The sequence below is a fragment of the Oncorhynchus keta genome, unplaced genomic scaffold, assembly GCF_023373465.1.
Source record: "Oncorhynchus keta strain PuntledgeMale-10-30-2019 unplaced genomic scaffold, Oket_V2 Un_contig_17373_pilon_pilon, whole genome shotgun sequence".
In the NCBI taxonomy this organism is placed as follows: Eukaryota; Metazoa; Chordata; class Actinopteri; order Salmoniformes; family Salmonidae; genus Oncorhynchus; species Oncorhynchus keta.
Genome location: NW_026280412.1, coordinates 120,001 through 132,500, shown reverse-complemented (window position 1 = coordinate 132,500; position 12,500 = coordinate 120,001). Strand labels below are relative to the sequence as shown.

Genomic DNA, 12,500 nt, shown 5'->3' with positions numbered 1-12,500 from the left:
TGACCAGTCAGAACCTCTAATAACTAAACTGAGTGATGAGAAACATGTCCAGGCCTCTAATCCAGGCAGTCACATGGTTAGAGTGTAGAGGCGACAGGGCAGCCTAGTGGTTAGAGTGTAGAGGAGCAGGGTAGCCTAGTGGTTAGAGTGTAGAGGCGGCAGGGTAGCCTAGTGGTTAGAGTGTAGAGGCGACAGGGCAGCCTAGTGGTTAGAGCGTAGAGGCGGCAGGGTAGCCTAGTGGTTAGAGTGTAGAGGCGGCCTAGTGGTTAGGGCAGGGTAGCCTAGTGGTTAGAGTGTAGAGGCGGCAGGGTAGCCTAGTGGTTAGAGTGTAGAGGCGACAGGGCAGCCTAGTGGTTAGAGTGTAGAGGCGGCAGGGTAGCCTAGTGGTTAGAGTGTGGTAGAGGCGGCAGGGTAGCCTAGTGGTTAGAGCGTAGAGGCGGCAGGGTAGCCTAGTGGTTAGAGCGTAGAGGCGGCAGGGTAGCCTAGTGGTTAGAGTGTAGAGGCGACAGGGCAGCCTAGTGGTTAGAGCGTAGAGGCGGCAGGGTAGCCTAGTGGTTAGAGTGTAGAGGCGGCAGGGTAGCCTAGTGGTTAGAGTGTAGAGGCGACAGGGCAGCCTAGTGGTTAGAGGGTAGAGGCGGCAGGGTAGCCTAGTGGTTAGAGTGTAGAGGCGGCAGGGTAGCCTAGTGGTTAGAGCGTAGAGGCGGCAGGGTAGCCTAGTGGTTAGAGCGTAGAGGCGGCAGGGTAGCCTAGTGGTTAGAGCGTAGAGGCGGCAGGGTAGCCTAGTGGTTAGAGCGTAGAGGCGGCAGGGTAGCCTAGTGGTTAGAGCGTAGAGGCGGCAGGGTAGCCTAGTGGTTAGAGTGTAGAGGCGACAGGGCAGCCTAGTGGTTAGAGCGTAGAGGCGGCAGGGTAGCCTGGTGGTTAGAGCCTGTTAGAGAGGCGGCAGGGTAGCCTAGTGGTTAGAGTGTAGAGGCGGCAGGGTAGCCTAGTGGTTAGAGTGTAGAGGCGGCAGGGTAGCCTAGTGGTTAGAGTGTAGAGGCGACAGGGCAGCCTAGTGGTTAGAGCGTAGAGGCGGCAGGGTAGCCTAGTGGTTAGCCTAGTGGTTAGAGGCGGCAGGGTAGCCTAGTGGTTAGAGCGTAGAGGCGGCAGGGCAGCCTAGTGGTTAGAGCGTAGAGGCGGCAGGGTAGCCTAGTGGTTAGAGTGTAGAGGCGGCAGGGCAGCCTAGTGGTTAGAGGTAGAGCGTAGCCTAGTGGTTAGGCGGCGGCAGGGTAGCCTAGTGGTTAGAGTGTAGAGGCGGCAGGGTAGCCTAGTGGTTAGAGTGTAGAGGCGGCAGGGTAGCCTAGTGGTTAGAGCGTAGAGGCGGCAGGGTAGCCTAGTGGTTAGAGTGTAGAGGCGGCAGGGTAGCCTAGTGGTTAGAGTGTAGAGGTGGCAGGGTAGCCTAGTGGTTAGAGTGTAGAGGCGGCAGGGTAGCCTAGTGGTTAGAGTGTAGAGGCGGCAGGGTAGCCTAGTGGTTAGAGCGTTGGACTAGCAGCTGAAAGGTTGCAAGTTCAAATCCCCGAGCTGACAAGGTACAAATCTTTCTTTCTGCCCCTGAACAGGCAGTTAACCCACTGTTCCTAGACCAGTTAACCCACTGTTCCTAGACCAGTTAACCCACTGTTCCTAGACCAGTTAACCCACTGTTCCTAGACCAGTTAACCCACTGTTCCTAGGCCGTCATTGAAAATAAGCATTCTTAACTGACTTGCCTGGTTAAATAAAGGTTAAATAAATAAATAAATAAATAAACACCTAACATGGTAGAGAGGTTCAACATGTTAGTGTCTGTAGTTCTTTAAAGTGGGAACCACAATACACATGTTAGAGTCTGTAGTTCTTTAAAGTGGGGACCACAATACACATGTTAGTGTCTGTAGTTCTTTAAAGTGGGGACCACAATACACATGTTAGTGTCTGTAGTTCTTTAAAGTGGGGACCACAATACACATGTTAGTGTCTGTAGTTCTTTAAAGTGGGGACCACAATACACATGTTAGTGTCTGTAGTTCTTTAAAGTGGGGACCACAATACACATGTTAGTGTCTGTAGTTCTTTAAAGTGGGGACCACAATACACATGTTAGAGTCTGTAGTTCTTTAAAGTGGGGACCACAATACACATGTTAGAGTCTGTAGTTATTTAAAGTGGGGACCACAATACACATGTTAGAGTCTGTAGTTCTTTAAAGTGGGGACCACAATACACATGTTAGAGTCTGTAGTTATTTAAAGTGGGGACCACAATACACATGTTAGTGTCTGTAGTTCTTTAAAGTGGGGACCACAATACACATGTTAGTGTCTGTAGTTCTTTAAAGTGGGGACCACAATACACATGTTAGAGTCTGTAGTTCTTTAAAGTGGGGACCACAATACACATGTTAGAGTCTGTAGTTCTTTAAAGTGGGGACCACAATACACATGTTAGAGTCTGTAGTTCTTTAAAGTGGGGACCACAATACACATGTTAGAGTCTGTAGTTCTTTAAAGTGGGGACCACAATACACATGTTAGTGTCTGTAGTTCTTTAAAGTGGGGACCACAATACACATGTTAGAGTCTGTAGTTCTTTAAAGTGGGGACCACAATACACATGTTAGTGTCTGTAGTTCTTTAAAGTGGGGACCACAATACACATGTTAGAGTCTGTAGTTCTTTAAAGTGGGGACCACAATACACATGTTAGTGTCTGTAGTTCTTTAAAGTGGGGACCACAATACACATGTTAGTGTCTGTAGTTCTTTAAAGTGGGGACCACAATACACATGTTAGTGTCTGTAGTTCTTTAAAGTGGGGACCACAATACACATGTTAGTGTCTGTAGTTCTTTAAAGTGGGGACCACAATACACATGTTAGTGTCTGTAGTTATTTAAAGTGGGGACCACAATACACATGTTAGTGTCTGTAGTTCTTTAAAGTGGGGACCACAATACACATGTTAGTGTCTGTAGTTCTTTAAAGTGGGGACCACAATACACATGTTAGTGTCTGTAGTTCTTTAAAGTGGGGACCACAATACACATGTTAGTGTCTGTAGTTCTTTAAAGTGGGGACCACAATACACATGTTAGTGTCAGTAGTTCTTTAAAGTGGGGACCACAATACACATGTTAGTGTCAGTAGTTCTTTAAAGTGGGGACCACAATACACATGTTAGTGTCAGTAGTTCTTTAAAGTGGGAACCACAATACACATGTTAGTGTCAGTAGTTCTTTAAAGTGGGGACCATAATACACATGTTAGTGTCTGTAGTTCTTTAAAGTGGGGACCACAATACACATGTTAGAGTCTGTAGTTCTTTAAAGTGGGAACCACAATACACATGTTAGTGTCTGTAGTTCTTTAAAGTGGGGACCACAATACACATGTTAGTGTCTGTAGTTCTTTAAAGTGGGGACCACAATACACATGTTAGTGTCTGTAGTTCTTTAAAGTGGGGACCACAATACACATGTTAGTGTCTGTAGTTCTTTAAAGTGGGGACCACAATACACATGTTAGTGTCTGTAGTTCTTTAAAGTGGGGACCACAATACACATGTTAGTGTCTGTAGTTCTTTAAAGTGGGAACCACAATACACATGTTAGTGTCTGTAGTTCTTTAAAGTGGGGACCACAATACACATGTTAGTGTCTGTAGTTCTTTAAAGTGGGAACCACAATACACATGTTAGAGTCTGTAGTTCTTTAAAGTGGGGACCACAATACACATGTTAGTGTCTGTAGTTCTTTAAAGTGGGGACCACAATACACATGTTAGTGTCTGTAGTTCTTTAAAGTACCACAATACATGTTACCTCTGTGGTTCTTTAAAGTGGGGACCACAATACACATGTTAGTGTCTGTAGTTCTTTAAAGTGGGGACCATTCTCACATGTTAGTGTCTGTAGTTCTTTAAAGTGGGGACCACAATACCATGTTAGTGTCTGTAGTTCTTTAAAGTGGGAACCACTCCCATGTTAGTGTCTGTAGTTCTTTAAAGTGGGAACCACAATACACATGTTAGTGTCTGTCCCCTCTTTAAAGTGGGGACCACAATCCACATGTTAGTGTCTGTAGTTCTTGTCCACCAGCTGGACCTCAGTGGTCTCTCCTCTCTCCCCCCCCCTCCCCCCTCTTGTAACCATTCTCCCTGCCTAGTGTCCTTGTCCACTACTGGTCCATTCCCTCTCTCCCCCTCCCCCCCCTCTTGTAACCATTCTCCCTGCCTAGTGTCCTTGTCCACTACTGGTCCACTCCCTCTCCCCCCTCCCCTCTTGTAACCATTCTCCCTGCCTAGAGTCCTTGTCCACTACTGGTCCACTCCCTCCCTCCCCCTCCCCCTCTTGTAACCATTCTCCCTGCCTAGTGTCCTTGTCCACTACTGGTCCACTCCCTCTCTCCCCCTCCCCTCCCCTCTTGTAACCATTCTCCCTGCCTAGTGTCCTTGTCCACTACTGGTCCACTCCCTCTCTCCCCCTCCCCCTCCCCCTCTTGTAACCATTCTCCCTGCCTAGTGTCCTTGTCCACTACTGGTCCACTCCCTCTCTCCCCCTCCCCCTCCCCCTCTTGTAACCATTCTCCCTGCCTAGTATCCTTGTCCACTACTGGTCCACTCCCTCCCTCCCCCTCCCCCTCCCCCTCTTGTAACCATTCTCCCTGCCTAGTGTCCTTGTCCACTACTGGTCCACTCCCTCTCTGACCATAGAGTCGGACCACTACACAAACACACAGTCCATCTAACCAGCATGACTCCCTTAGCCCCGGTTCTGGAAATAACCATGTCTTCTGATAGGCTGAGAGCAGTGACCGTGGTTCACTCCTCAACTGACCATACGGTCCGACCATAACACAACCATGTGGTCCTCTTTATAACCAGGTTGACTCCCTGGCTGTGTCTTCTGATAGGCTGAGAGCAGTGACCGTGGTTCACTCCTCAACTGACCGTATGGTCCGACCATAACACAACCATGTGGTCCTCTTTATAACCAGGTTGACTCCCTGGCTGTGTCTTCTGATAGGCTGAGAGCAGTGACTGTGAGAACACTGTGACTACAGCTGAAACATGAATGAAACATAAACCCCTCCAACGTCAGGCTACTCCTCTCTGAGGGCACCCCAAATGGCACACTGTTCCCTTTGACCAGGGTCCTATGGGATAGCCTATGGGCCCTGGTCAAAAGTAGTGCACTATAAAGGGAACAGTGTGTCATTTTGGATCCAGCCTCTGGTTAATGCATACGGACAGGGTACAGTTAGTGTGGGAAATGTCCCTCTTCATCTGGTGTAAACCAGTCTGACTGAGAAGAGGGGGTCTCCTGGGCAGGGAACATAGACACCCACAACACTTCAGATGTTTCTTCAGGTTTCATCATGAAGTCCTGAGTTCTTGTTGTTTTTCACTTACATTGCTGGAACAATTATACATGCTTTCCTCCTGTAGATCTTTGTGTCTTCTCCTCCTTTCTCCTCCTTTCACCTCTTCCCCATCCTCCTCTCCTCTCCTCCTTTCTCCTCCTTTCACCTCTTCCCCATCCTCCTCTCCTCTCCTCCTTTCTCCTCCTTTCTCCTCTTCCCCATCCTCCTCTCCTCCTCCTTTCTCCTCCTTTCTCCTCTTCCCCATCTTCCTCTCCTCCTTTCTCCTCCTTTCTCCTCTCCTCTCCTCCAGCCTCCCCTCCTCCTTTCTCCTCTCCTCCAGCCTCCTATCCTCCTTTCTCCTCTCCTCCAGCCTCCTATCCTCCTTTCTCCTCTCCTCCAGCCTCCTCTCCTCCTTTCTCCTCTCCTCCTTTCTAATCTTCCCCATCCTCCTCTCCCCCATCCTCCTCTCCTCCTTTCTCCTCTTCCCCATCCTCCTCTCCTCTCCCCCATCCTCCTCTCCTCTCCTCCTTTCTCCTCTTCCCCATCCTCCTCTCCTAGATGTTGTTGGGGTTGTGGGTGGGGTGTAGATGTTGTTGGGGTTGTGGGTGGGGTGTAGATGTTGTTGGGGTTGGGGTTGTGGGTGGGGTGTAGATGTTGTTGGGGTTGTGGGTGGGGTGTAGATGTTGTTGGGGTTGGGGTTGTGGGTGGGGTGTAGATGTTGTTGGGGTTGTGGGTGGGGTGTAGATGTTGGTGGGGTTGGGGTTGTGGGTGGGGTGTAGATGTTGGTGGGGTTGGGGTTGTGGGTGGGGTGTAGATGTTGCCTTGCCTGTATGTTGTTAGTGGGGTTGGTTGAGATGATGGCAGATTGATTTTTGATAACATGCCAACAATGCTCTTTAGTCAACGATGTGTGTCAGTGAGATGCGAGTCAGCGTCTCTATCTGACCCCCATTTCTCTCTCCTCCTCTTTCTCTCTCTCTCTCTCTCTCTCTCTCTCTCTCTCTCTCTCTCTCTCTCTCTCTCTCTCTCTCTCCCCTCTTTCTCTCTCTCCCCCTCTTTCTCTCTATCCCCCTCTCTCCCTTTCTCTCTCCCCCTCTTTCTCTCTCCCTCTCTCTCTCCCCCTCTTTCTCTCTCCCTCTCTCTCTCCCCCTCTTTCACTCCCCCTCTCTCTCTCCCTCACCCTCTTTCTCTCCCCCTCTTTCTCTCTCCCCTCCCCCTCATTCGCTCTCTCCCTCCCCCTCTTTCTCTGTCTCTCCCTCTCTCTCTCCCCCTCTTTCTCTCTCTCTTGCTGTTCCCTCTCTCCCCCCTCTCCTCGCTCCATTTCCCTCCAACAACTTGCTGTTTGGTCCCTCTTGTTTATACCACCTGATATCCCCTCCTCTCTGTCCTCTATCTCTCCTCCCCTCTCTGTCCTCTATCTCTCCTTCCCTCTCTGTCCTCTATCTCTCCCCTCCTCTCTGTCCTCTATCTCTCCTCCCCTCTCTGTCCTCTATCTCTCCCCCCCTCTCTGTCCTCTATCTCTCCTCCCCTCTCTGTCCTCTATCTCTCCTTCCCTCTCTGTCCTCTATCTCTCCTCCCCTCTCTGTCCTATATCTCTCCCCTCCTCTCTGTCCTCTATCTCTCCTTCCCTCTCTGTCCTCTATCTCTCCCTCCTCTCTGTCCTCTATCTCTCCTCCCCTCTCTGTCCTCTATCTCTCCCCTCCTCTCTGTCCTCTATCTCTCCTCCCCTCTCTGTCCTCTATCTCTCCCTCCTCTCTGTCCTCTATCTCTCCTCCCCTCTCTGTCCTCTATCTCTCCCCTCCTCTCTGTCCTCTATCTCTCCTTCCCTCTCTGTCCTCTATCTCTCCCCTCCTCTCTGTCCTCTATCTCTCCTCCCCTCTCTGTCCTCTATCTCTCCTTCCCTCTCTGTCCTCTATCTCTCCTCCCCTCTCTGTCCTATATCTCTCCCCTCCTCTCTGTCCTCTATCTCTCCTTCCCTCTCTGTCTCTCCCTCTCTCTCTCCCCCTCTTTCTCTCTCTCTTGCTGTTCCCTCTCTCCCTCCTCTCCTCGCTCCATTTCCCTCCGACAACTTGCTGTTTGGTCCCTCTTGTTTATACCACCTGATATCCCCTCCTCTCTGTCCTCTATCTCTCCTCCCCTCTCTGTCCTCTATCTCTCCTTCCCTCTCTGTCCTCTATCTCTCCTCCCCTCTCTGTCCTCTATCTCTCCCCTCCTCTCTGTCCTCTATCTCTCCTCCCCTCTCTGTCCTCTATCTCTCCCCTCCTCTCTGTCCTCTATCTCTCCTCCCCTCTCTGTCCTCTATCTCTCCCCTCCTCTCTGTCCTCTATCTCTCCTCCCCTCTCTGTCCTCTATCTCTCCCCTCCTCTCTGTCCTCTATCTCTCCTCCCCTCTCTGTCCTCTATCTCTCCCTCTCCTCTCTGTCCTCTATCTCTCCTCCCCTCTCTGTCCTCTATCTCTCCTTCCCTCTCTGTCCTCTATCTTCCTCTCTGTCCTCTATCTCTCCCCTCCTCTCTATCCTCTATCTCTCCTTCCCTCTCTGTCCTCTATCTCTCCCCCCTCTTTCTCTCTCTCTATCTGTTCCCTCTCTCCCTCCTCTCCTCTCCATTTCCTCCGACAACTTGCTGTTTGGTCCCCCTTGTTTATACTCACCTGATATCCCCTCCTCTCTGTCCTCTATCTCTCCTCCCCTCTCTGTCCTCTATCTCTCCTCCCCTCTCTGTCCTCTATCTCTCCTCCCCTCTCTGTCCTCTATCTCTCCCCCCCTCTCTGTCCTCTATCTCTCCTTCCCTCTCTGTCCTCTATCTCTCCCCTCCTCTCTGTCCTCTATCTCTCCTCCCCTCTCTGTCCTCTATCTCTCCCCTCCTCTCTGTCCTCTATCTCTCCTTCCCTCTCTGTCCTCTATCTCTCCCCTCCTCTCTGTCCTCTATCTCTCCTCCCCTCTCTGTCCTCTATCTCTCCTTCCCTCTCTGTCCTCTATCTCTCCTCCCCTCTCTGTCCTCTATCTCTCCCCTCCTCTCTGTCCTCTATCTCTCCTCCCCTCTCTGTCCTCTATCTCTCCCCTCCTCTCTGTCCTCTATCTCTCCTCCCCTCTCTGTCCTCTATCTCTCCCCTCCTCTCTGTCCTCTATCTCTCCTCCCCTCTCTGTCCTCTATCTCTCCCCTCCTCTCTGTCCTCTATCTCTCCTTCCCTCTCTGTCCTCTATCTCTCCTTCCCTCTCTGTCCTCTATCTCTCCTTCCCTCTCTGTCCTCTATCTCTCCTTCCCTCTCTGTCCTCTATCTCTCCTTCCCTCTCTGTCCTCTATCTCTCCTTCCCTCTCTGTCCTCTATCTCTCCTTCCCTCTCTGTCCTCTATCTCTCCTTCCCTCTCTGTCCTCTATCTCTCCTTCCCTCTCTGTCCTCTATCTCTCCTTCCCTCTCTGTCCTCTATCTCTCCTTCCCTCTCTGTCCTCTATCTCTCCTTCCCTCTCTGTCCTCTATCTCTCCTTCCCTCTCTGTCCTCTATCTCTCCTCCCCTCTCTGTCCTCTATCTCTCCTTCCCTCTCTGTCCTCTATCTCTCCTTCCCCCTCTCTGTCCTCTATCTCTCCTTCCCTCTCTGTCCTCTATCTCTCCTTCCCTCTATCTCTCCTCTGTCCTCTATCTCTCCTTCCTCTCTGTCCTCTATCTCTCCCCCTCTCTGTCCTCTATCTCTCCTTCCCTCTCTGTCCTCTATCTCTCCCCCCTCTCTGTCCTCTATCTCTCCTTCCCTCTCTGTCCTCTATCTCTCCTTCCCTCTCTGTCCTCTATCTCTCCTTCCCTCTCTGTCCTCTATCTCTCCTTCCCTCTCTGTCCTCTATCTCTCCTTCCCTCTCTGTCCTCTATCTCTCCTTCCCCTCTCTGTCCTCTATCTCTCCTTCCCTCTCTGTCCTCTATCTCTCCTCCCCCTCTCTGTCCTCTATCTCTCCTTCCCTCTCTGTCCTCTCTCTCCTTCCCTCTCTGTCCTCTATCTCTCCTTCCCTCTCTGTCCTCTATCCTCTCTCTGTCCTCTATCTCTCCTTCCCTCTCTGTCCTCTATCTCTCCTCCCTCTCTGTCCTCTATCTCTCCTTCCTCTCTGTCCTCTATCTCTCCTTCCCTCTCTGTCCTCTATCTCTCCCCTCTCTGTCCTCTATCTCTCCTTCCCTCTCTGTCCTCTATCTCTCCTTCCCTCTCTGTCCTCTATCTCTCCTTCCCTCTCTGTCCTCTATCTCTCCTTCCCTCTCTGTCCTCTATCTCTCCTTCCCTCTCTGTCCTCTATCTCTCCTTCCCTCTCTGTCCTCTATCTCTCCTTCCCTCTCTGTCCTCTATCTCTCCTCCCCTCTCTGTCCTCTATCTCTCCTTCCCTCTCTGTCCTCTATCTCTCCTTCCCTCTCTTCCCTGTCTCCCATCCCCTTCTCCCTCCTTATCTCTCGTATGCTCCTCCCCTCACTTCACCCTCCTCTACCTCTTTCCTTAACTATATATGTATTCTTCTGTCCTCTAGACTGGCAGATCGCCACCCTGTCCTTGTTGCTAGGCGGAGCTGCTCTGGTCCTGCTCTCCTTCCTGGTGGTCCTGGTGTCAGTGTGTATCGGCTCTCGGAGACGCTTCAACAGACCTGTCGCTGTCATGCTGTTCGCTGCAGGTGAACACACACACACACACACACACACACACACACACACACACACACACACACACACACACACACACACACACACACACACACACACACACACACACACACACACACACACACACACAATTATTTGTCTCTGTCTTCTGATATCATATTCCTTGTTAGACAGTTAATTCATGCGTATTATGCATATATCTCTACCTCTTCAATATACAGTATGTGTATGAGATGTCTTCTGTTTCGCTCTGCTCCAGTGGTGTTGCAGGGCTGCAGTCTGGTCCTCTACCCCATCAAGTTCACTGAGACCATCAGCATGAGCATATACCACGAGTTCAACTGGGGTTACGGCCTGGCCTGGGGCGCCACCATTTTCTCCTTCGGCGGGGGGATCCTCTACTGCCTCAACCCTAAGAACTATGAAGACTACTACTGACCCTGCTGGACTGTACCATTGTGACCCCCCTCCCCCCCTGTAGTCGCAGGCTGTCAAACATATCCTATACTGTATAATGCTAATGCTCGCTAGAGAGACAGGTAGACACAGAGAGATGCACACACACATACACACACACACATGTCAGCATACAGTATTTCCTGTGGAAGCAGGCAGAGGCTCAGTGCTGGGGTGGATGGATGATTTCACAGTACCCTGTACCCTGCTCTGTACTCCCTCTTCAGTCAGAGACTAACAGATAACAGACTGACCAATCAGATCACTCTATCTGTCCTCAAACCCTGGGACAAGGACTCACTGAAGCACTGTTACCAACCAAGTATTACTTACAAGGCCTTAGGGATAAGAATGAGGCTAAGCTCGGCAAACCCAGGAGGAAAATCTGGTGCCAGCTACCATTTGTGTTACGTAGTCTGTCCACGAGAGATTAGGATGAGTCTGACTGGAAAACAGACTTGTCTTCTCACTGGTAGGTAGAGACAGACTGGGATGACCAACACTGGTAGGTAGACAGACTGGGATGACCAACACTGGTAGGTAGAGACAGACTGGGATGACCAACACTGGTAGGTAGAGACAGACTGGGATGACCAACACTGGTAGGTAGAGACAGACTGGGATGACCAACACTGGTAGGTAGAGACAGACTGGGATGACCAACACTGGTAGGTAGAGACAGACTGGGATGACCAACACTGGTAGGTAGAGACAGACTGGGATGACCAACACTGGTAGGTAGACAGACTGGGATGACCAACACTGGTAGGTAGAGACAGACTGGGATGACCAACACTGGTAGGTAGAGACAGACTGGGATGACCAACACTGGTAGGTAGACCAACACTGACAGACTGGGATGACCAACACTGGTAGGTGGGATGACCAACACTGGTAGGTAGAGACAGACTGGGATGACCAACACTGGTAGGTAGAGACAGACTGGGATGACCAACACTGGTAGGTAGAGACAGACTGGGATGACCAACACTGGTAGGCAGACAGACTGGGATGACCAACACTGGTAGGTAGAGACAGACTGGGATGACCAACACTGGTAGGTAGAGACAGACTGGGATGACCAACACTGGTAGGTAGAGACAGACTGGGATGACCAACACTGGTAGGTAGAGACAGACTGGGATGACCAACACTGGTAGGTAGAGACAGACTGGGATGACCAACACTGGTAGGTAGAGACAGACTGGGATGACCAACACTGGTAGGTAGAGACAGACTGGGATGACCAACACTGGTAGGTAGAGACCATGACACTGGTAGGTAGAGACAGACTGGGATGACCAACACTGGTAGGTAGAGACATGACCAACACTGGTAGGTAGACAGACTGGGATGACCAACACTGGTAGGTAGAGACAGACAGATGACCAACACTGGGATGACCAACACTGGTAGGTAGACAGACTGGGATGACCAACACTGGTAGGTAGAGACAGACTGGGATGACCAACACTGGTAGGTAGAGACAGACTGGGATGACCAACACTGGTAGGTAGAGACAGACTGGGATGACCAACACTGGTAGGTAGAGACAGACTGGGATGACCAACACTGGTAGGTAGAGACAGACTGGGATGACCAACACTGGTAGGTAGAGACAGACTGGGATGACCAACACTGGTAGGTAGAGACAGACTGGGATGACCAACACTGGTAGGTAGAGACAGACTGGGATGACCAACACTGGTAGGTAGAGACAGACTGGGATGACCAACACTGGTAGGTAGAGACAGACTGGGATGACCAACACTGGTAGGTAGAGATGACAGACTGGGATGACCAACACTGGTAGGTAGAGACAGACTGGGATGACCAACACTGGTAGGTAGAGACAGACTGGGATGACCAACACTGGTAGGTAGAGACAGACTGGGATGACCAACACTGGTAGGTAGAGACAGACTGGGATGACCAACACTGGTAGGTAGAGACAGACTGGGATGACCAACACTGGTAGGTAGAGACAGACTGGGATGACCAACACTGGTAGGTAGAGACAGACTGGGATGACCAACACTGGTAG

General features: G+C 50.7%; 1 protein-coding gene across 50 annotated transcripts in view; it reads left to right on the top strand.

The window, feature by feature from the left end:
* The window catches only part of LOC127919688 (transmembrane protein 47-like), a 32,064-nt gene that overhangs the window by 18,541 nt on the left and 1,023 nt on the right, over positions 1-12,500 (top strand). For 5 of the 50 annotated variants that reach the window (XM_052503467.1, XM_052503464.1, XM_052503466.1 and 2 more), the window contains exons 2-4: positions 9,871-10,011; positions 10,260-11,291; positions 11,388-11,484. In XM_052503467.1, coding sequence (XP_052359427.1) covers positions 9,871-10,011; positions 10,260-10,438 — 320 coding nt within the window. In that variant the 3' untranslated portion in view covers positions 10,439-11,291; positions 11,388-11,484. Of the gene's footprint in view, positions 1-9,870; positions 10,012-10,259; positions 11,292-11,387; positions 11,716-11,872; positions 12,036-12,500 lie in introns of all 50 variants that reach the window. The other 45 variants (XM_052503456.1, XM_052503455.1, XM_052503462.1 and 42 more) reach the window with 21 other exon arrangements.